At 33.3% G+C, this 25,087-nt stretch overlaps 1 protein-coding gene and 1 long non-coding RNA gene across 3 annotated transcripts in view; both read left to right on the forward strand.

Annotated features, from left to right (window-relative positions):
* The window catches only part of LOC115989040 (uncharacterized protein At4g18490), a 33,205-nt gene extending 12,036 nt beyond the window's left edge, over window positions 1-21,169 (forward strand). Inside the window, exons 6-8 of one of the 2 annotated variants that reach the window (XM_031112697.1) lie at window positions 20,342-20,452; window positions 20,536-20,625; window positions 20,746-21,169. In XM_031112697.1, the coding sequence (XP_030968557.1) occupies window positions 20,342-20,452; window positions 20,536-20,592 (168 nt within the window). In that variant the 3' untranslated portion in view covers window positions 20,593-20,625; window positions 20,746-21,169. Of the gene's footprint in view, window positions 1-20,341; window positions 20,626-20,745 lie in introns of those variants that run through there. The other variant, XM_031112696.1, reaches the window with a different exon arrangement.
* An 857-nt stretch (window positions 21,170-22,026) lies between these two features.
* On the forward strand, window positions 22,027-22,857 carry LOC115992982. The gene is made up of 2 exons (XR_004092742.1): window positions 22,027-22,313; window positions 22,434-22,857. It is a non-coding gene; the product is annotated as an uncharacterized LOC115992982 (long non-coding RNA).
* Window positions 22,858-25,087: the final 2,230 nt, after the last annotated feature.

Here is a 25,087-nt window from a genome sequence, read left to right on the forward strand (position 1 = left end):
CATGTGATTCTTGTCTTTGGTATTTGGATAGTGGTTGTTCGAGGCATATGACAGGTAATAAAGTTTTGTTCAAGACACTCTTTGAAAGAAAGATTAGGATAGTCACGTTTGGAGATGGAAGCAAATCTGTGATCAGAGGCATCGGAATTGTGGACATTCCAGGGTTGCTGGTTTTTGAAGATGTCTGGTATGTAGATGGGTTGATCGCTAACTTACTCAGTATCAGTTAGATTTGTGATAATGGACTGAATATTCTCTTCACTAAGTATGAATGTGAGATACTTGATGAAGGATGTGATTGTATGTGTATTGGTGTGAGTACTGCTGACAACTATTATGGTATAACACCAAGTATAAGTAACAAGTGTTTTAGTGCAAAAATCAATCAAGTTGACTTATGGCATTAACGGTTGGGACATGCAAGTCACAAGCAATTAGAGAAGATTTCCAAGTGTGATGTAGTTATTGGTTTGCCCAAGTTTGATAAGATAAAAAAGTGCATATGTGGACCATGTCAGATGGGTAAACAAGTGAAGTCCAAGCATTCGTCTGTAACTGAAGTTCAAACTTCCAGACCTCTTGAGTTGTTGCACATTAATCTCATGGGTCCTGCCAGAGTTTAGAGTTAGGTGGAAAGAAGTATATTCTAGTTGTTGTAGATGATTTTAATAGATATATAGGTGTTGCGCTTTTGAGAGATAAAGCTGTGGCTCTTGAGAAGATGATACATTTATGCAAGAAATTGCAAGCTGAGAAAGGTACTGTGATAGCCAGAATCAGAAGTGATCATGGAAGAGAATTTGAATACACAAAGCTGGCTACCTTCTACAATGATCAAAGCACGCATCAAGAGTTCTCATCACCCAAGACACCACAATAAAATGGAATAGTGGAACGGAAGAATAGGGTTGTTCAAGAGATGGCACCGTGTCATGCTACACAATAAAAAGATGCTTAAATCCTTCTAGGGAGAAGTAGTTAACACTACTTGCCATACACTTAACCGAGTGTATTTCAAACCTGACTCTAAGCAAACTCCCTATGAACTCTGGAGAGGAAAGAAGTCTGTTGTCAAATATTTCCTGATATTTGGTAGTGACTGTTACATTCTACGTGATAGAGAGAACCTAGAAAAGTTTGATGCAAAGAGTGAGAAGGGATACTTTCTAAGATACTCCTCCACTAGTAGAGCATATAAAGTGTACAATCTAAGAACCAAAACAGTCATGGAATCTTCCAATGTTGTGATCTGATGAATTAAGTTTTGAAAGTCATTCAGAAAACAGTTCTCCAGTTCAAGAAATGATCATGGAAGTTGATGATTCACTTCCTGCTGATTATGTGGGGAAGCATAGTGAGGAAGAGCTAATGTTGTTGAATGATACAGTTTCAGTACCATCAAGTTCAGAATCATCTACACCGGTTCATGAAACTCAACAAGAACAAAGTGAGCTTAGTCCTCCATCAGAATAGAAAGGTACCTCCACATCTCTGGTCAAAGGTCCATCTTCTAGTGTTAAGTTGAATCACCTACTACAAATATATTGGGTAGTCTAAATGATAACATGAGATTGAGATCAAAAGCCTTGAATGTAATTACTCACTCATTATCTATCCCAATTTGAACCGAAAGGTGGATGAAGCACTTCAAGATGCTGATTGGTTTAATTCCATGCATGAAGAACTTCACCAATTTGTTCAGAATGATGTGTGGGAATTAGTTCCTCAACCAAAGGAAGTAAATGTGATTGGAACTAAGTGGATTTTTAAGAATAAGTCAAATGAACATGGTACAGTTATTAGAAATAAATCAAGACTTGTTGCTCAAGGGTACACATAAGTTGAAGGGATTGATTTTGATGAGACATTTGCATCGGTAGTAAGATTGGAATCCATTAGGATACTTTTGGCCATAACAATTCATCTTAATTTTAAGTTATATCAAATGGATGTCAAAAGTACTTTCTTGAATGGAATGTTACAAGAAGAGGTATATGTTGAACAACCAAAGGGTTTCGTTGATCCTCACAGATCGGATGATGTCTACAAGTTGAAGAGAGCCCTTTATGGTTTGAAACAAGCTCCCAGGGCTTGGTATGATAGATTGATTACATATCTCACAGAGCATGGATTCAAAAGGGATTTGCAGATATTACTCTTTTCATAAGAAAGAATAAGAATTATTTTGTTGTAGCTCAAATTTATGTTGATGATATTGTTTTTGGTGCTACTAATGATTCTATTGCCCAATCTTTTACAGATGAAATGAAGGCAATGTTTGAAATGAGTATGGTTAGTGAACTAACTTATTTCTTGGGATTGCAAGTGAAACAAACGGACTCTGGAATCTACATCAACCAAGCAAAGTATGCTAGAAATCTAGTCAAGAGATTCGGACTTGACAAGGCTGAACATACTAGAACACCAATGGCTGCAAATGCAAAATTAACCAATGATCCATCAGGTGAGTTTGTTGATGTTACATTATGTAGAAGCACGATTGGATTTCTTTTGTATTTGACTGCAAGTCGGCCTGATATTGCTTTTAGTGTTGGTGTTTGTCCTAGATTTCAATCTAATCCTAAAGTTTCACATTTGAACGCTATTAAAAGAATCATAAAATATGTTGGTGGAACTTATAATTATGGATTGTTTTATAGCAAAGAATCTAATCTGTCTCTTACTGGATTTTCTAATTCTGATTGGGCCGGCAATGCCGATGATAGAAAAAGCACCATTGGTAGGTGTTTTTATGTAGGAGCCAATCTTGTTGCTTGGATGAGTAAAAAACAAAATTCTGTGTCTTTGTCTACTGCAGAGGCAGAATTTATTGCTGTTGGAAGTTGTTGTTCACAGTTTCTTTGGATGAAAAAACTTTTGAGTGATTATGAGATATCACAAGACACCATGGTTGTTTATTGTGATAATTCTAGTACTATGTATATCTCTAAGAACCCTGTTCAACACTCTAAGACTAAGCACATAGAGATTAGATATCATTTTATTAGGGATCTTGTTGAAAAAAAGATTGTGTCTCTTGAGTATATTCCTACTGAACGTTAGAATGTTGACATTTTCACCAAACCGCTTGATAGAAGTAAGTTTGAAACACTTCGTCAAGTAATTGGTGTGTTCTGTGTCCCTGATCTCCTTTGGCTTTCATGGTCCTTGTACTTCATCACTCTACTCTTTGTGACCATTCTTCTTTGTTGCTTTTGTTTTCTTTGCTTTTCTAGGATTTGCATTGCATAACATTCATGCATTTCATTCTAGGTTGTTTTTGTTACTTCTTTTCAAAAAAAAAAAAACAAAAAAAAAAAAGGAAGGAAAAGGGAAGCAAAATGTGTTTTACATTATTTGTCTTGGATTTAAAATCTAGGCTGGCCAATTTATTTTTACATAACATGTGTATGTACCTTGTTTAGCTTTGATGAGCTTATTTATTGCACTTCACTAGTCTGAGCTTTGTAGTACATGTTGTGTGGGAAGATATTTATAATTTTTGATCACATGATTTTGATCTTGAAGTCACATGCCTTTGATTGTTGGACTTGAACTTATTGAGAAAGACATAAATAACCATCTCACCACTATTTACTAGCTAATTATGAACACTTTAGTGCATATCATAAGATTTTGTAGTCGAGAAAGTGTAGCACATGCACAAAAAGAACATAAAGTGTAGCTTTGGTTTAAATGCTAAAATTGGTGTGTACATTATTGGGTTTTAATAACTTCACAATCAAATAAAATTGGTGTGTACATTACCCTGGCTATTTTAATAAGTTTCTAATCAAATAAAATTGGTGTGTATATTATGAGGCAAATCAAGAAATTTACATGATTGCAAACTTTTATTCTAGGAGATGTGAGAGTTATATGATGTAACTCTTTAGGTGATAGTATTTTTCAATCTAATGTGATGAATTTTGTAGAAATTGTGATTGATTTCTATTTACATATCACTTCACATGTGTTTCAAGTTTTTGCTAGTTGCACACACTACACAAGTTACTCTTTACTAAACTTTGTACATGTTATTGTGTGTGATTTTGGTTTGGCCAACCAAGTTTGGAAATTCCTTGAATTTTATGCAAAACATGTTTGTTGTTTGAGAATTTAAGGATAATTGATTGAAAATCTTATTTTTGAGAAATCTAGATTCAAAACAAGTGTTTTTGAAGAGCATTTCATCTCATACTCATGCATTTTATTGATAAAATACTATGCTTTGAGGAGTTTCTGCATAAAATTACTCTGTTTTTCAAAAAAAATATTGTGTTTTCTAGATTTTTGATCGATTGAATCTGTTTCTTGACCGATTGAAAATGCGATTAAAATTTTGGTTTGAATATGACCGTTTTGATCGCTGCTCAATTGGTTCTGGATTAATCAAAGGGATTTTCGATCGATCGAATCTAATTTCGATCAATCAAAAATCACATAGAGAGTTTTTTAAAACCTTGAGTTTTCACATGTTCTGTCACTTTCAAACTTTTTCAAAAACTCTTTTCTCTCTCTCTTCGATTGGTCAAGGCTTCCAATCAATTTTTTGTCGTTTTCCTCTGATTCTTTTGCAAGGTTTTTGTCTTCATACATTGGTAAGACCCTTTTACCCTTCTTTTTCCATTTATTTTCATTTTTCCTACATTTAGGGATAATTTTGGACCTATGAAAAATTTGGGGTTTTTGTTGTTTTTGATACTTTCTTTCTAAATTGATCAATGGGTTTTTGTTATGGGATGATATTAACATGATCCTTGTGTTTTATTTTGATCAATTTGGTGAGAAAGTTCAAATAGTGTAAAAACACCCTTGAACGTTTAGACCCCCAATTTACAAATTAACCAATTCAAGTTTTATGTCAAACAACTAGTGTGCGGAAAATGAACAAAAGCTATAAAACAGAATTGGTAGACAATCTAAGCCAAATTAAAATCACAACCCACAGCAGATAATAAAAGGCATAGATAAAAGGGAAGGAAGATGCAAACACAAAGACAACATGCAATGTGTTATCGAATAGGAAACCGAAACCCTCGGCGTAAAACCTCTCCGCCGCCCTCCAAGCGGTGAACAATCCACTAGAAAATGTAGTTGGGATACATGGACAGCAATAGACCCTCCAAGCCTAATCTACCCAGTGCACCTAAGCCCTCCTAGCTTCTTGCTCCAACGAGGTTGCGCCAAACCTATTTCTTTTCTAACTTCCCGGATTCCACTACTTGACCATAGCATCAACCAATGTAAATTGATTCCTTCTTAACTGCTTCCCAAAATACCAAACAGCCCTCTCACAGTAATAGAAATGGTGAGAAAAAGGTTTTGGTAAAAATGTCTCTCAATGATTTGACAATGGAGAGGAAGAGAGTTGAGGAATATGAAGAGACTTTTATGTAAAGATTGGGGATGACTTAATCTTGTTTTTCTTTAGGGTTTCTCTCTCAAAGTTCTTTTGGAAGCTCTCTTTCATTTGTGGGTATGAGGGGTATTTACACTGGGGTGAGAAGAGAATGTGAAACGTTAGGTTTTTCAAAACAGGAGTGGCTCGCGACTTGACTGAGTCGCGAGTTCCAGCCGCGCGATAACAAAACGGCCAGTTGTCCTATTTTGTCTTATAGTGCTCCAGCTAGCATGACGCTTCAACTTCTGGCATGCTTGGCACGTGTGCTGCTTCTGGCGGCTTGCAGCTGTGAGTCACCCACGAGATCAAGCCGCGAGACTCTGTTTTCTTGTACACTCTTGAGCATTCAATCACTCTATCTCACTCACAACCCTTACAACAAAAAGGTTCCCTCTCTCTCTCTCTCCAAATTTTTTGGTGGATTTTTTATTTTTTATTTTTCTTGCATCTCTACTTTAGGTTGATAATTTTTTTTATTCTTTAAAACTCTATTTTGAGTTAATGCGATTTAATTTTGTTTTTTAAATTGTGATTTAGCTTTGCTTTTTAAATTCTTGTTGTTGTTGTTGTTGTTGTTGTTGTTGTTGTTGTTTTTTTTTTTTTTTTTTTTTTTTTTTTTTTTTAAATTCTCTTTGATTGTTAAATGTTATTCTATTGCATTCTAAAGAATTAAATATAGCATATAAAAATATAATATTATTCTATTAGATAGCATAATATTAAAAATATAATGCTGCTGCTATTACGTTGTACCACAACAGCTGCCACGTCATTCTTTTTTTTCTTTTCTTTTTTAAAATATAATATGTCCTACAATTTTAAAATGATTTTTACAATTTTCAGCCCTATAAATGCAACCCACTATTTATTTATTTACTTCCACTATCACCCTATAATAAATCCAGCCCACTACTTATTTATTTACTTTCATTATCACCCTATAATAAATCTGTATAATTAATTTAGCCCACCTTTTATTTATTTAGTTCCACTATTAAGCCCAACCCAAAGACTTTTCAGTTCAGATTTAGGGTTTTGTGTGAGCTTTTTCAACTTAAAGGAAAAAAAAAAAAAAAATTTTTTTTTCAATTTTCTTATAATTGTTTTTAACTTTTTTTTTTTTTAAATATTTACACTTCTCCAACCTTTCTCTCTCCCTTGCCATTTCATCTCTCCACTACTTCTTCAATCTTTCTCTTTCCCTTACTTTTTCATCTTCCCACTACCTTCTACATTAATATCATTCTTCCTATTTTCCTTCATCTTCCTTTATTTTTGTCTCTTCTTATTCACACCCTCTTACTATAAATTTGTCACTATCTCTTCTATTCTATGCATAATTTTCCCTCACAAAAAAAAAGGTTCCCTCTCTCTCTCTCTAAATTTTTTGGTGGATTTTTTTTTTTTTTTAAATTTTTCTTGCATCTCTACTTTAGGTTGATAATTTTTTATATTCTTTAAAACTCTATTTTGGGTTAAAGCAATTTAATTTTTCTTTTTTAAATTGTGATTTAGTTTTGTTTTTTAAATTGTTGTGTTTTTTTTTTCTTTTCTTTTTTTCTAATTTTTTAAAATTTTTTTATTCTCTTTGATTGTTAAATGTTATCCTATTGCGTTCTAAAGAATTAAATATAGCATATAAAAATATAATATTATTCTATTACATAGCATGATTTGGATAATTTGGTATTTATTCTGTTACATAGCATGATTTTTTATAGTACTCAATTTAGATGTTAAACTATGAGACTTTACTAATTTTTGTTTATTTTCTAATCCTTTGTGGTGGACAAAGTACTCTTAATAGTTGTATTAGAAGTACTCTATAATGCCATTTATTTAAAGAAAAGCAAATGTTAGCCAAATGAAAATAATCGAATAGGTGACAAATTTTAACTTTTGCAATTTTATTTTTATTATTATTATTTTATAACGATACATGTATAGAAATTTAATTCTTAGATTTTGCTAATAATTGTTTATTTGATAATATGTTTTGGGCGGCCGAAATTATAATTTCTACAAAGAAAATAACCTTAATAGATTATCAAAAACAAAATTTTATCCTAATATTGGTTCAATTAATCATTGTTAAGTTTTATTAATTTTTTTTAGTTTACGTTTTTTTGGTGTTTTGGATTGTTCCTATATTACATTTATGATTGTTCTTATAATAAATAAAAATATAATTATGAAATACACTACTCATTATTAGATTAGTTTAAATTGTAAATTTTTTTTTAATAAAACTACCATAAAAATAATTATCATGCGCAACGCGCGGGTTCGCGACTAGTTATCAATAACTTGGAGCATTGACGCTGAATATACAAAAAGGAACCATATTGAAGAGAAAATTTTCACTGGCTTAGAAAACCCTTTAGGAATCTCTTTAGTGAATTTTTAGTCTAATGGCATTACATTAGTGTTACATCCAATCTGGTCATTATTTGTTTTTTATGTGACTGCATTATATATAGTGGTTTTAGGTACGAATTGAGTGAGTTGAGTCTATTCAATTGTGTCATTGGAAGTCCCATTTCACCCACTTGCATTAATATAACAATGGTATCGATCAGTATATATATAACCCAGTTCAGATTGGGTCTCTACAAGCTAGCCTAGCAATTTTGCAACCTAGAGATTCAGAATGCATTGGTTGAGATTTTACTTGTGCCTCACACTCATATTGCTTTTGTTTTTGAGGTCCGAAACTCGCCCTCTTAATCCAAACATGGAGGGGAGCAATCGATCCAGGTTATTATTGGCAGCATTAGTCCATGGTGCTAAGGAAATGCTGAACTATGATTTGCAATATGAAGATACAATCCCACATCGATATGACCCCACAGGAGAGATTCCAGGAGGTCCTGATCCAAAACATCATTATAAACATCAAAAGTAAATAACTTATATAAGAGGTAGCGATACTTATCAGTGTCTCATTCTAAAGAAGTATCTTATGTAATAATAATATTGGGTAAACTATATTTTCTCACACTCTAAACTGTGAGGTCAGGTTTTAATGTCTTTTTTAAATTTAATTTTGAGCAATCAACTCCCAAACTATAAAATCAGTTGAAATATCCTCAACATTTAAAGTTTGACCGATTTTCGTTATACTTAACCTTAAAATTTATTTGCTTATAATATTATCATATGATTATTACTCACTTATTTTGTTTAATTATGATCATGTGAGATATGACAGAAATTAGCAAAGTTCTAATGGTAAGAGGACATTATAACTTAAACATAGTTAGAAAGTTGATTGCTCAAATTTAATGTTTAGGATGGACATTGAAAATGGTCTTACAAATTAGAATGAAAAGTGTAATTTATCCTTGTTAACAATGAATAAATTTTTATGTTTCATGTGTGCATGTACTATGATCGGAAAGTTTGGCTATGAGTTTTTCTTGGGGGAGAGAAGTATTCTATATATAATGATGCTAACGTGGCTTTTTGATTTGATGAATGTGGTATCAACGTTTTAGAGATGAATAATATAAGTGTCGCAATTTTTATGCCAAATTGGAGATAAGGCTATTGAAAGGAGAATACTAAATGTGCATTGCTTTCCAAAGCTATAAAGTAAGCAGAAAGTAGAAAATATCACTTTCATGATGTGGTCTAAGGGGGCGTTTAGTTCGCCGTGATGTTACATTATATTGTAATGTTACATTATTGTAATCTTATATTAATATAATCTCAATACGAGAATATATAATTACATTATTTAGGAAGGTAATGAGAATAAGGTGATGTAATATATTTTGTACTTTTAGATTATGGTAATGTTAAAACAAAAAAAAATAAACCAAAAACTTTAATATCACATTATCGTAATGTGCATCACATTATGGGCACATCATAGTAAACCAAACACCCTCTAAGTGCATGGAAAAAGATTTTGATTAGCTCATAACGAAATGTCAAAATGTTTTTATATAATAGAACCGCAAAAAAAATAGCCAAGTGGTGCTTTAGGAAGACAAAGGATAACATAGACAATGGTACGTACAGGATAATATCCAATATTCTCAATTGCGAATACAGTCCTAGCATAGACATAGAAGAATCAGATTTTCAAAAGGATAATGAAGAGGGCCAAAATAGCCAAATAACATGTTTGGGTGAAATATTTAGCAATCTACCATTATTTGTGAAATATTTAGCAATTTACCAATGTTTTGCGAAAGATTTAACAATTTACCACTGTTTTGCAAAATATTTAGCCTAATGCTAGATCAGCAGTATCACCGTGGCACATTTTTAAGGAAAAAATCAAGTTACATGTAAAATTCGAGTTTTATGAACTCGAGTTACAGAATAGTGGTAGATTACTAAATATTTTGCAAATAGTGGTAGAATACTAAATATTTCACCCAAACATGGTATTTGGCCATTTTCACCTAATGAAGAGTGGTAGAACTAGAACCCTAGCATCAAGGGCAGAGAAATTACTATAATTTTATATAAGCTTTCTGCATGTTTCAGTATGCCCTGTACTCGTGTTCATCTGTTTTTCTGCTTAGTAAATACCAGAACTGCAAGTATGTTCATTTTATAATGGTCACTATGCAAAGGAATGTTATCCAAATTATCCATACCTCGCACTGTCATATGATTACTTTCATATATATTATGCGAATAGCACTATGAATGTTTAAACTTTATTGTACTCAAGGTGATTAAAAGAAAAGACAACCATGATATATCCTTTCATTAATAAAGTCAATTGAACTATTTTATTTTATTTTTTATTATTTTTTTTTTCATATAAAAAGAAAAAGAGAAAAGAACAAACTCTCTTTTTCACTTTTAAACTGGAATACATTCCACCGACTACCGTCCAAAATGTCCTTTTGAACACAAATGGTCCACTCCAAATCCAATTAGGGTTGACCAGTAGCTAAGAATTTCAAATTTGAGGAGTTGTAGATTTTGAGAATTGGGTTTGGTTTGCCTCCAGTACTTTTTAAAAAAGAATCTCTTTTTGTTTTAATGAGATACTGCTACATCACCTACTAACTAAATAAAAAGTGAGGATTAAAACCCATTACTACTTGTCATTGTATATTTAAAACAAGAGAATTTATACTAACAAGAACATTGAGAGAATAAATTTTATACAAGCTCTTGGAAGCTTTGATACCATTTGCTGTGTAATAGAACTTAAAGATTTGAATAAATTCAATACAGGCAAATAAATTAATAAGAACACACAGGAAACATAAGAATGTATGTGGGTCGGCAAAAAACATCAAGCTCTCTTATATAGTTTTCAACATGGGTACCTTTCAAGCTTTCATCATGGGTAGCTTTCAACGCAAAAAAAAAAAAAAAAAAAAAAAAAAAAAAAAAAAAAAAAAAAAAAAAAATCAAATTATTCTTCTTTTAAAGGTCTTTTGTTTTATCAAGAGAAACCCTTCAACAAGGATCTATTTCATTTCAAATATTTTCCATTTCATTTCATAAGTTACAATAAATTTTACAAATCTAAAGGTGTACAATCTATCACGTCATTTACAATTTTAATTAGTGTGACAATTAGTATATTTTTAGATTTAACAAAATAATTTTTGTACCATAAGTGTACGAAATATATAGTTTTTGAAATCTTCTAAGACTCCTGTCTTCTTCTTACCATATGGGAAAACCCTAAGGCCAAGGTCACTAAACATTTACTATACAGTTTATGAGTGTATATATGTGTATGTGTGTGTGTGTGTGTCTTCAAATCATCCATGGAGGTGTAGTTTTAGAGAGAGAGAAAGATAGAGAGAGGATAAGTTTTGTGATTTGGTGGGTTAATGAGGATTGATTGTGTGTAATACTACCTATTCATTGAAAAATGCTGATGTGGCATGTTGAGATTGGAGGGTGTGAAACCACTTTCTTACTCCCTAATCGAATTGAATTTAAACTCTTATTTTATTTTATTTTTTCCATTTTGAATTGCTGTCTTTGTAAAATGATCAATATATGTATTGATTATTCGGAAACCATACATTAATATAGAACACTATTGAATTATTTCATTTTTCTAACTAAATTGAACTGGTATCTAATATCGTAGATTCTCTTGGTTAGAGAAAGAGTATATTTAATTTAAATAATTAATAGCCACCTCTTCTATCATGCTTTCTATTGGGTTATAGATTAACTCCAGTTAATTACTTCAATTACCCAAGTTGTTTAATTAGATCAAATTATATGTAACCATGCTTTCTGTTGGGTTATAGATTGACTCTAGTTAATTACTTCAATTACCCAACTTATTTAATTATGTCAAATTACATACAAATCGTGGAGGTATAAAAAAAATCACCAAATAAACTAAAGTGCAATAGAAAATAAATTTGACATGATGATTTTTAGGGCAAAACATCTCACAAGTTGACCAATGGGGAAAATCTCTCACAGGTAAAAACCTCTCACAAGGAAAAAATCTCACTGAGTAATTTTCAGGTCACCACTCCCAAGAACCACTAATTAAAATTCAAGCGATTACAAGTATAAGAAATCTTACTACTACCTTAGACTATCCCAAAATACTAATTTACAATTGAACCTTTACAGTGATCCCCGATTGGACTTGATCTTGTAGAGAATTCTTTCTTTGTACAGATCCCGGTATGTGACTAACTCCTAGCAACTGATGTTTGTTGTTGGATATAAAGTTCTTCACTTCAATACACTTTGAAGATCTAGAAACACTCAATTGGTTACAAAACCTTAAGGCGCATAAGAACGCAGTAGCTTCACTAATAGTGTATGAGTTCTCTAATTGAGTCATTGTATCTTATGATGACTTTAAAATAAAGCTTTTATATCAGTTAGAAGTTTAGTGAATGAAACCCTAGTAATCCAAGTTATCATGGGATGAAAAATAGATCTGAGATTTCTGGATTTGCGAAACTTGATAGATCAAGAGGTATCGAGATTCTTCATTTATCCTCGATAAAATCTAGTATCAAGCTAGTGTTGAGGTTCATTTTTTTAGCTTCTCTTCACTTTTTTTTAATGTAATCTCAATGTCATCAATAATACCACTTTTCTTGTTTGTTAAACATACTTTGTGATATTCTATACCACTTAGAACTACCGAATTACAAGTAAAGCGCGTTTTATCATAGAATATGCCAACACATGAAAAATATAACTCTAACACTTTCCGAATCTTTTCATACACCCACACTGACCTAAATAGATTGAATATGATTAGTCCCTTGCCTTTGAGAAGCCCTTGCATGAAATAACTTTTGAGTAATGATATAAATACAAACTATTTTACAATATTTTTACAAATGGTTGATGTGGCCAATTTTTAATAGTTCTCACCTGGTTCTACCACTAACATTATTTTTTTACTTACCAATAATCACTCAACACATAAGCATTTATAAAAAAAAAAAAAAAAAGTTATAAAATAATTTGTAACTCTAGCATTTATCATAACTTTGTATTTCGATCACGCTATCTGAATCTATTGACTTGTAAACAATTAATTTCTATCCTCATTGATCTTACCTTTTTTGATCATTGAGAGAAAATTCTCCAACGCTAGCTCCTTCAAGATTTAGATTTTATTAGAAACCCCTTACTGTACTCAAGCTCTATATTTTTAATGACATCTTCAATATCCAAGTGTGGGAACCGAGCTTCATCAAATTTAAATTGTCTTCTACTTCTGGTATAAGTAGGATCAGCCGAGGTTTCTTAAATAATTGCCATACGATTGGAGGATGCCAGAGAAACATAAGACATAATGAAATGTTCATTGCAGCTTATGCTATCTGCTGAGATCAACCCGGTGCAGGACATACGAAAACAATTTTACAGGAAAATAAAGGATAAAACCTAGAAGAAGACACCTAAGGTTGCTTGGTATCAATAATAAGCAAAGGAAAAGTCTGCTAGGAGTCGGCGCCTAAGGTTGGATGGAGTTTGCACTAGCTATACCATAAACCAAAAGGAATTCTATTATTCACTTAAAAACTGTCTTACAAAACGGAAACCATGGGTTTTTAAGTAAATTTCCAAAACTTTTCTTGCAAAAAAAGAACTTAAATTCCAAATCCAAAGAGGAAATGAATGTATCAAATTGCTTAAAATAAAATCCTTATTAATTAAGAGATAGAGCTTAGATCTTTAGGCCCTATTAATAGCAAGACTTATCTTGCGCCCAAATGAACCCTCCCGAGGTGGAAGAAACTAGACTCCATTGAGTGTAGCTCTTGCATGGCAGTTATGGTAGGACTTGAGCAAGTTAGGATCTGAATGTTGCTGCTCCTTATTGTAAATCCAAGAGCAACTAAACTTTGGGCGTCCCTTCCAATAGACTAAGTACTTTTGGACCTGTCCATCCATTGTAGAAACAATCTGTTCATCCAAAAGAGCACCATGGTATGTTCCTTATGTGCAAATGGAATATTGAGGGGTCTAAGAATGGAGATATCAGCAGGGTCACATGAAGGTAAAACAAAAGGGGTATCATGGATAAATTCTGGATCTTTATACGCGATTAGATTCTCTATATTAAAAGTAGAGCTCATACCATAATCATGAGGAAGGCCAATACCATATGCATTTGGCTAACCCATTTCAATATTTTGAATAGTCCAACACTACAGGTTTGAAATCTCTTTATGATCTTAGACGAAAATCGCTCAAGCCTGAATTGAATCATGACAAGTACCTGCTTCAAATTCCATGATGTTAATCAACCCGAATTTTTTATTGATCATTGTAACCTTGAAAGTCTTTGAAGAGGAAGAAGATTGGAGGTGATGAATCAGATTATATGGACGGCCTGTTAAACAAATAGGCTAGTAACAGACGGATCCTATGTGAATGGACAAAAGGGTGGACGGATATAAAGGCCACGTGGTACTTAATTAATCATTATGTGGTCTCCAAGAAACCCTAAAGGGAAACAACTTGTGCCTTAGGATTAACACTAGTCCATATATACCCGATATGAATGGAATTCTAACACAAGAATGATTCTGGAATATATGCTCATTAATGGGGATCTTCCTTATAAGGAAAAGACTTGTGACGCAAGTCAAGGGAATTCGGTTCTACGCCACTATAAAAACCCAAAGACTCTCAGAAACCTAGTACGTATAATTCACCCCAGCTCTGACACTCTAGAATTGTGAGAAGTTCTAACTTGACTTTCGGAGGGTATTTGGTTGGCACCACACCGGTGTTCTCTGTTATGGTCTTCTCCTTTTATTGTGCAGGTATTGTTTCGAGCATGCGAGGACTATGTGGCTCACTAGTGATTTTTCGGCATCATCAGTGTTTATAGATTATTCAGCGCAAAAAAAGAAAAAGAAAAAAAAAAGTGTTTATAGATCATTGGATACAATTCATTGACATGGCGTTCATACGCACCTATTGACTCAGATCAGATGACTTAACATGTGGTGGAGATGAGCAGGTAAGATCTAGAGGCTCCCTAAAGGGTTGGCCATGCATGACTTCGAGTGGACTAGTATACCTATTGACACAGTGAAGGACTCATTCTCATGTGCAAACGGAGACGTGGCGCCTCGTTTACTGTCTTTTCAATCTCTTTTTGGCTAAAAAGGTTCAAACATTTTTTCACCAAATTTTTTTTTCTAGTTCTCATCATGATTAATATTAATTTTGTTCCACCGAATTTCGTGTCCTGCATTTCACTTTTGGTAGCAAATACAAAGCCAAAGTTCAGCTTAAAAAACAAAAAGATTAAGCACTTTGGGACGAAAGTAGGAGGGCACTGCCGACCAATCCTGTGAGCAAACATTGATTTCAAACATCGTACAGCCAATAAGCTGCAGGGACACTGGTTGCAGAGTAAGACTGAGAAGATTATATTTAGAGGAGGCTACGTAGACTACCCTAAGCCATTTCTTTTAACCCAACGTGACATGTACGTTAACAAGATAGACCACTTGGCGCACTGGAGCTGAATAAACTAAAAATGAATCGTATTTAAGAGAAAATTTTTATTGGCTTAGAATATCCTAGGAATATCTTGCTGTTTTTTTAGTCTAATGGCATCACATTAGTGTTGCATCCAAAATGTTGACCATTTTTTTTTAGCCCGGGTTAATGGATTGCCCTTAAAACATTTGTTAATAGATCATTTTAAGAAAATTTTGAAACTACTTTTATGTAAAATATAAAAAAATTGTAAAATAAAAATCAGTTATTTTTTCTCTATAAAAAATTTATTAAAAAAATGCTCATAAATCAGTGCATGCTCTTAGAGTATTAGCTAATTTTTCCCTTGATTTTTATGCGTCTGGTGGATATATAGTGCTCTTAGGCCTGTACAAATTGATTTTTATTTTTTTTTCCTTTTTGAATCTATCCACTTGTAGTTTTTATAACAATGGTATCCGTATATCTTATATATATATATATATATATATATATATATAAAACACCGTCTAGATTGGGTCTCTACAAGCAAGCCTAGCAATTTTGAAACCTAGAGATTAAGTGTGGGTTTGGATCCGTGTTTCCAAACCCACATTTGCGTTTTCTGCCATCCTTTTTTTTTTTTTTTATTTTTTTTTTTTTCAGCTCGTGAACAGTAACATCACATGTGAGCATTGTACAGGGGACAAAACGTACTGTTCACATACTGTTTATGAGCCCCATGACACTATTCATCTATTTAAAAATTATTTTGTTACAATGTTTTCAGTTTTCATTTTCAGCAAAAATAAGTTGTATCCAAACGGACCCTAAAAATACATAGATTGAGATTTTGCATGTGCCTTACCATATTGCTTTTGTTTTTGAGGTCCGAAACTCGCCCCCTTAATCCTAACATAGAGGGAAGCAATCAATTCAGGTCATTGCTAGCATTGGTCCAAGATGCTAAGGAAATGCTGAACTATGATTCGCTAAGTGAAGATACAACCCCACATCGGGACCCCGCGCGAGAGATTCCAGGAGGTTCTGATGCAAAGCATCATTATAAACATCAAAAGTAATGAACTTCAATGGGAGCTGGAGGTACTCATCGGTATCTCTTTCTGGAGAAGCATTAATTTTCTTATGTAGTAATAAATTTGGGTATTGACTTATACTTTTCATGACTCTAAACTATGAGGTCAGTCCTAATGTCTTTTTTAAAAATTTAAATTTGAGCAATCAACTTTCTAATTAAGGTTAAGTTTTAATGTTCTCGATATTACCATTAAATTTTTGCTAATTTCTGTCATAATTATCGCATATATGATCTTTAAAAAAAAAAAAAAAAAGGAGTAATCATATGATAATATTATAAGAAAATAAAATTTAAGGTTAAGTATAACGAAAATTGATCAAACATTAACTGGTCTCATATGGGGGTTGATTGCTCAAATTTAAAGTTTACGAGGGATATTGAAAATGGTCTTATAAATTAGAATGAAAAAGTGTAATTTATCCTTACAAAACAATGAATAAATTTCTATGTTTCAAGTGTGCATGTACTACGACCAGGAAGTTTGGCTATGAGTTCTTCATGGAGGAGAGAAGTATTCTATATATAATGACGGTGAACGTGGCTGTTTAATATTATGAATGTAGTACCAACGCGGTAACGCGTATGGTTTTATGATTAATAATTTGTTTTCCTAAATAATATAAGTGTTGCAATTTTTATGCCAATTTGGGGATAATGCTATTGAAACGAGCATGCTAAAAGTGCATTGCTTTCACAAGTTACAACTTAAAAAATAAAGAATGGGGAAAGAAGAAAATATATCGCTTTCATGATGGGTCTAAGTGCAAAGAAAGAGATTTTGATTAGCTCATAACAAAATGTCAAAATGTATTATATAATTGAACCGGAAAAAATCGCTAATTGGTGATCAAGGAAGACTGAAGACAACATAAACGATGGCATAGAATAATATCCAACATTCTCAATTGAGAACACAATCCTAGCATAGACAAAAGGGTAATGAAGAGTGGTAGAACTAGAACCGTAGCATCAAGGTCAGAGAATTAATATAATTTATTTATTTATTTTCACTAGTTTATCTATAATAACCAGTAACATTTTGTTGGTAATATACATGAATTCGTAAATATTTGAGATACAAAGATAGGTAAAAAAGAAAAAAGAAAAAACATACACAAGGCAATCAAACGATACAAAAAAATTGTAAGGCATTTAGATGCATCTTGTTGTTTGCCGAAGACTTTTCTTACATATCAAATACGGCTGCCATCAAACCAATTGTGGTCTTATCCTTTACAACATTATGTATAATCGATCTAGATATTGTTAATCGAATAACCCCCAGTCTGTCAAGAAGTACTAGTTTTCGATCATTATCATCCATGCCTTCTGGTTGCCCACCCAAAAAAGATTCATGTAACTTCTTCCCATATAGGTAACCCTTGAACTGCATCCTCTAGAATCCAAAGTCAGTGTCATAGAACTGTATCTTTTCTTGTTTCCTCAACCATTGCTCTCACTTAAACCCCAACCCTAAATCTGTGAGAGGCAAAAATAGATAGAAAAATAATACACAGACAATGCAATCACACACTATAAGAAATTACGTGGTTCAATAATTTGCCCACATCTCAACCATTGCTCTCACTTAAACCCCAACCCTAAATCTGTGAGAGGCAAAAATAGATAGAAAAATAATACACAGACAATGCAATCACACACTATAAGAAATTACGTGGTTCAATAATTTGCCCACATCTACGAAGTTACAGTGATTTACTAATTACAGGGAAAAATACAAGATGCAGCAGTATAGCTTTTCTTTTTCAAACAACACAACCAACCTTAATTTGAAACAATGGTATTTATATCCTACACAAAGGATTTCCAATGGGCTAAAAAATAATGTCTCGCTTTTATATCGGATCAAGTCATAATCCAAATCAAACACAAACTAGGCTCCACATAACACATCATATATTAGTCCAGAAATTCTCCATAGGTTGTGGTTTGAGTAGTATGCATCACCTCAAATGAACCGGCTAGCTCAAACCGGAGAAGGCAGATACGTGGTGTAGGCAAGGTATTCATTTTTTTTGAAGGAATCTATGTTCAATATAAGTTTCCTCATTTAGTTGATTTTAGATAATGATTTTTCAAAAAGTTACCCTGTTTTTTGGGACATGTGCTAATTATACTTCAGTCACTCCTCACTATATTCAACAGATAAAGTTCTTTGAAAAGCCTTGTTACCATTGATTGTTTTTATTTTTTGGATTTTAATCTTCTGTTTTGAACATGACTGCTTAGTCTCCTAATCTCTTTATGATAGCGCTACTGTAGTAAGTTCTCTCAGACATATATTCTGGTTTGTAATCTTTTCATAAGACCTTATAGGGAAATATTATATTGTAGAGAGAATTTTGTGAATCTTTCCAGCCTAACTGGTAAGATAACTGAATGTGGTGCCCGGACAAGCGTGACTTCTAAACTTGTGCTTTCGAGCATGGAGTCTTTGCGGCACTTGAAGAACGTTTCGGCTGAAAGGAATAAACTTTGTTCCATAAAAGCTGGCAAGAGGACACCTGATCTCTCTAGCATTAAAACTTCAAGGTATTATTCCCATATAGGTATAAGTCTTCTTTAATGGCTGCCTTACTATCTGAAAATAGTTTACTAGTCTTTAAATGATGTATGTCTTCAATGTAGGATTACAGAGGAACAAAGTTCTATCAAGTTCTATAAGTCGGAGAGAAATTAACTCCTTGGAAAAGTCAGAGAAAAAAATGAAAGTACAGGGAAATATAGCATTGAAGACTGAGCGTTGTGTTGACAGTACTGAGAAACAAATGTCTCAGAGCCCATCCTTGAAAAGGAAAACATTTGAGGTTTTATATTATTAAGCCACTCCTTGTTATTCATAAAGATCTCTTGAAAATGATATCACAACAATAATGTAACTCATATGAAGCTTCAGTAAGCTATAAGAAAATTATCATGATTTCCCATCACCAATATTGATAGGAAGCTACTTTGCAGGCATCAAATGCAGATTCAGTGTACTTAAAGCCTCTAAAACGCCTCTCTGCATCACCTAGTGAAAGCAGGTATGATTGTTCTATTGACAATAATATGTTCTAAACTTACTGGAATAACATTTGCTTTATCAAAAATCACCTGCAGCAATTCAAAATTACCTTTGGAAAGTGTCCTTGGAGAACAGGTAGATATCTATAGAGTTCGTTGGTTTATTTATCAACCCTAACTGCTGAACTTTATATGAAAACATATAGATGGTTGAAGCCTTATTAGGTGAACATAAGTTGCTTCACTTTCCTTTACATGTGCTCCAGGTTTGCATTCATGGGATTCAGGCAGAGAGTGGTGCCAAGCATGTCTTTACAGACCAACGGACCTCTGGACTTGAATGTGCTCGAGAGGTGAACATGATGGACTTGGAAATTCCTTTAGTTATGGAGAATGATGGAAATGATGAGAAGGCTGAGGCATATACGAAGGAACTTGACGATGTGAGTAAACTAGGATTTATTTATTAGCTATTAAGTGATTCGTATAGGCTTCACGCAATAGTTGCTCATCAAACCATGAACTTTACAGTCTCCCAAACCTGTATGTGACTTTGAAACTGTGAACCCGAAACTTGAAAAGGACTTGCAGTTGTTAAATTGTAGAGGAACACATCTTCATTTAGTGAAATGCTGACTTTGAGATTCCCAATGACCAAAAAATTCTTTCCAATTCAAACCAACATAGCACTAATGACCCTCCCTGGGTCAAAGTTTGGACTTTGTCTTTACAAGGAGGATGTAATCAGCCCAAAACTTGCAACTGATGCAGGAGACTTAAATAAATATTTAATTTAATTTTTCTAGTCGTATGTAGTTTATTTTTAGGTCCTAGTATTTAATTAGGTTTATTTTTATTTTTAATTTGTCCTTAAGTTTTCTATCTTGCAGATTTGCAACATGCTGAGAAAGAAGCATGAGGAAGCCAAAGAAATATTAGTTCGAGCTATTGTCAACAATAACAATTTGCTGATGCTTAACCATCCCATCTATGACGAGAAGATATCCTTACTTTCTCTGATGTTAAGTTCTTTTTTTCTTTGTTCGGTTTTTATTGTGTTGGAAATTCCTTCATGATTGAGAACATCCGTAAGATTCAGAGTTTCGCTTCCCAACTGATGTCCAAGGAGCTTCCAGCATGATTAGTGAGTGGCAGCAACAGTTTTCATATTAAGGTATGTGTAAGGCATTTTCTGGCTGACTTAGCCTAATTTTCTTATCCACCGGATTGCACATTTTTATTTTTGTATAGCTAAATTAAAGTAGACGAGTTTGTATTCTTGTGTTAATTTCAGGGAAAGGCTAGATGTTCTCTTTCATCATGGCTAAGTGGTGACGGCACGGTTAGACACTCACGTGTGATGCTTCATAGGTTGAATTGGATTTATCATTTGAACTGCCTACTTGCAAATATTCTCAAGCTGATTTCTTGTCAGCTCATGCATGAGCAATATCATTTCTGATAAATAAATAAGGCTAATTGTTAGTAAACACATTGTTGCACACACTGTACACAAATTATTTCTTGAACTGAAATTGTGTTTTGAAGTCAAGATTTGAGTTTTAAAAATTTTGAATTGAAATCATGACTTCAAGACACGTTTTCAGTTCAAAAACTGAATTGTGTGTATTTTTTGTGTAATAGAGCAGTGTGTAATAAATACTGCCCAATAGATAATAACCATGATTTGAATGCTTACAAGGTACCTATTCTTTGTCTCTCTCTTGTTTTTTGGTGGGTTTGCCACATGTTTTGCCTTGTGCTTGGGAACAATTTGATCCAAGTTCAATTCTCCCTGAAATGTAAAAATTGAACAAAAATGGCATGGGAGTGAACAGAAGCAAGCTGAGGTCCAGTTGGTTTGTAATTACTTGATAGCAATTTCAAGCAACCACATAATTTGTTTTCTCGTGTACAAGACTGCAAGTTCAGAAATGTTAAATCTCAGAGCGTGCAATTTATTACAACATTCATACAAGTTGATAGCGGTCACATTCTGAAAACAATTTGTATGCAAAAACGAAGCATGTCATACAATCATATATATATATATATATATATATATATAATTTGAAACTTTATAAGAGTGTTTTTGGTTTCATTGAAATCACCTTGTTTTTTAGTTTTCATTTCTTGTTTTATGTGGGTCCCACCACCTCAATGTTTGTTTGGTTTCAATTTTTGTTCCTAGTTTCCTCGGAACTCTTCACCCAAAAGAGTGAGAATGAGATTATGAGAACAAAAAATGAGAATAAGATTTTGGAGTTTTCAAAAATTTGAGAACCGACTTAAGTAACATTTTCATAATAAAATGGACATAAGGAGAACCCACACAACACGTGCCTTTAATTGAGCCCAATGACTCTTTTCTTCCTTTTTACTTCAATCTCTCTCTCTCTCTCATGCTAGATCGCTTTACAAGGAGGATGTAATCAGCCCAAAACTTGCAACTGATGCAGGAGACTTAAATAAATATTTAATTTAATTTTTCTAGTCGTATGTAGTTTATTTTTAGGTCCTAGTATTTAATTAGGTTTATTTTTATTTTTAATTTGTCCTTAAGTTTTCTATCTTGCAGATTTGCAACATGCTGAGAAAGAAGCATGAGGAAGCCAAAGAAATATTAGTTCGAGCTATTGTCAACAATAACAATTTGCTGATGCTTAACCATCCCATCTATGACGAGAAGATATCCTTACTTTCTCTGATGTTAAGTTCTTTTTTTCTTTGTTCGGTTTTTATTGTGTTGGAAATTCCTTCATGATTGAGAACATCCGTAAGATTCAGAGTTTCGCTTCCCAACTGATGTCCAAGGAGCTTCCAGCATGATTAGTGAGTGGCAGCAACAGTTTTCATATTAAGGTATGTGTAAGGCATTTTCTGGCTGACTTAGCCTAATTTTCTTATCCACCGGATTGCACATTTTTATTTTTGTATAGCTAAATTAAAGTAGACGAGTTTGTATTCTTGTGTTAATTTCAGGGAAAGGCTAGATGTTCTCTTTCATCATGGCTAAGTGGTGACGGCACGGTTAGACACTCACGTGTGATGCTTCATAGGTTGAATTGGATTTATCATTTGAACTGCCTACTTGCAAATATTCTCAAGCTGATTTCTTGTCAGCTCATGCATGAGCAATATCATTTCTGATAAATAAATAAGGCTAATTGTTAGTAAACACATTGTTGCACACACTGTACACAAATTATTTCTTGAACTGAAATTGTGTTTTGAAGTCAAGATTTGAGTTTTAAAAATTTTGAATTGAAATCATGACTTCAAGACACGTTTTCAGTTCAAAAACTGAATTGTGTGTATTTTTTGTGTAATAGAGCAGTGTGTAATAAATACTGCCCAATAGATAATAACCATGATTTGAATGCTTACAAGGTACCTATTCTTTGTCTCTCTCTTGTTTTTTGGTGGGTTTGCCACATGTTTTGCCTTGTGCTTGGGAACAATTTGATCCAAGTTCAATTCTCCCTGAAATGTAAAAATTGAACAAAAATGGCATGGGAGTGAACAGAAGCAAGCTGAGGTCCAGTTGGTTTGTAATTACTTGATAGCAATTTCAAGCAACCACATAATTTGTTTTCTCGTGTACAAGACTGCAAGTTCAGAAATGTTAAATCTCAGAGCGTGCAATTTATTACAACATTCATACAAGTTGATAGCGGTCACATTCTGAAAACAATTTGTATGCAAAAACGAAGCATGTCATACAATCAATATATATATATATATATATATAATTTGAAACTTTATAAGAGTGTTTTTGGTTTCATTGAAATCACCTTGTTTTTTAGTTTTCATTTCTTGTTTTATGTGGGTCCCACCACCTCAATGTTTGTTTGGTTTCAATTTTTGTTCCTAGTTTCCTCGGAACTCTTCACCCAAAAGAGTGAGAATGAGATTATGAGAACAAAAAATGAGAATAAGATTTTGGAGTTTTCAAAAATTTGAGAACCGACTTAAGTAACATTTTCCCACCACCTCAATGTTTGTTTGGTTTCAATTTTTGTTCCTAGTTTCCTCGGAACTCTTCACCCAAAAGAGTGAGAATGAGATTATGAGAACAAAAAATGAGAATAAGATTTTGGAGTTTTCAAAAATTTGAGAACCGACTTAAGTAACATTTTCATAATAAAATGGACATAAGGAGAACCCACACAACACGTGCCTTTAATTGGGCCCAATGACTCTTTTTTTCCTTTTTACTTCAATCTCTCTCTCTCTCTCATGCTAGATCGCTAGCTTGCTATGTTGGTGGTCACACTAGATGATGGGTTTTTTTTTTTTTTTTTTTAGTTGTGTGGCTGTTGGTGTTGTTGATGGTGGTGGGGGGTTCTGGGTTAGCTATTGGTGGTGATGCGTTATTAGCTGTTGTTGAATTTGCTTCGTTGTCCTTGTAGATTATGCCAAAGTGATGAAGAAGCTCAATTTTTGTGGTTAAAACATTGGGCTTCGACAGTAGGTGATGCTAATTTCCTGGACTTTAAAGAGGGAAAAATTCACCTCCAACTTTTTGCCTTTTCATGCTCTCCTCCTATTGCATGCATTTCAATCCCGTAATCAAGTAGGTTGTAGAGTAGGGGTGGAGTTGTTTTTCGGTTGGTGTGGGTGTGGTTTTATATTCCTGCTATGATAGATGATATTGGTGTGGCGGTGAATTTTTAATTGGAAGATAATAGGGGAAAAAACATGCGAGACCAAAAATTGATGCCAAGCAAATGTGAGTGGCTTTTTGAGTTGTGAAAATGAGTTACGAGAACTAAGTTTTGAAAATGAAAATTGAGAACAAAACGTTGAGGAACCAAACAAAGCCCAACTTGTTAAGAAAGATGGGTCATCAATGATGATTAAACACACTCCAACATTTATTTATTTTTTTTTTTTTTGGTGAAACAATTTAGAATTGGCACACAATTTTAGGGGCTTTCTCGAGGGTGTGAGAAAGAGCAAGGAACCTATGCTGATTTTTTTCTTCCTTAAATTATTTTCTCTTAAGTGAATCTTTTATTAAGCTACAATTTTGGGGCCTTTTTAAATGGAGGCTTTGGGCTATAGCAAGTGACTTAACCCTACTTTCGATTATAGGTGGATCCATCAAGGTGGTGTTAGAATTCTACAATTGTGTCAGTTTCCTTTATGTTCCCATGTGTGTCTAAAATACTAATTTTCACATGTTTTTGTGAGCACAAATTCTTGGTTGATTTACAGACAATGATCTTGGAGACTTGTGAATTCTGAGGGCGAACTCAAACTAATGTTGGAAACCCTTACTTGATTTATTCCATTACAGTCAGCAGAGTGCTCTTTGGTTCTTATCACCATTAGTATTAATTTTGTACCACCAAATTTCATGGCATTCATTTCACTTTTGGTGGCAACTGTGAAACAAAAAAGTTCAGCTTAAAAAACATATGGGGAAATGCATAGATTAAGAACTTTGTGATAAATGTAGGAGGGCACTGGGCACTGCTGGTTTGCCAATCTTGTGAGCAACATTAGATTTTGAAGATCGCTGAAGCCAATAAGCGCCGAAGCTAAACTTAAATAGACTAAAGGGAAGCATATTTAAGAGAATTTTCATTGGCTTAAAATGTTCTAGGAATATATTGCTGAATTTTTAGGGT

This window comes from Quercus lobata, chromosome 5 (genome assembly GCF_001633185.2).
Source record: "Quercus lobata isolate SW786 chromosome 5, ValleyOak3.0 Primary Assembly, whole genome shotgun sequence".
NCBI classification, from domain to species: Eukaryota; Viridiplantae; Streptophyta; class Magnoliopsida; order Fagales; family Fagaceae; genus Quercus; species Quercus lobata.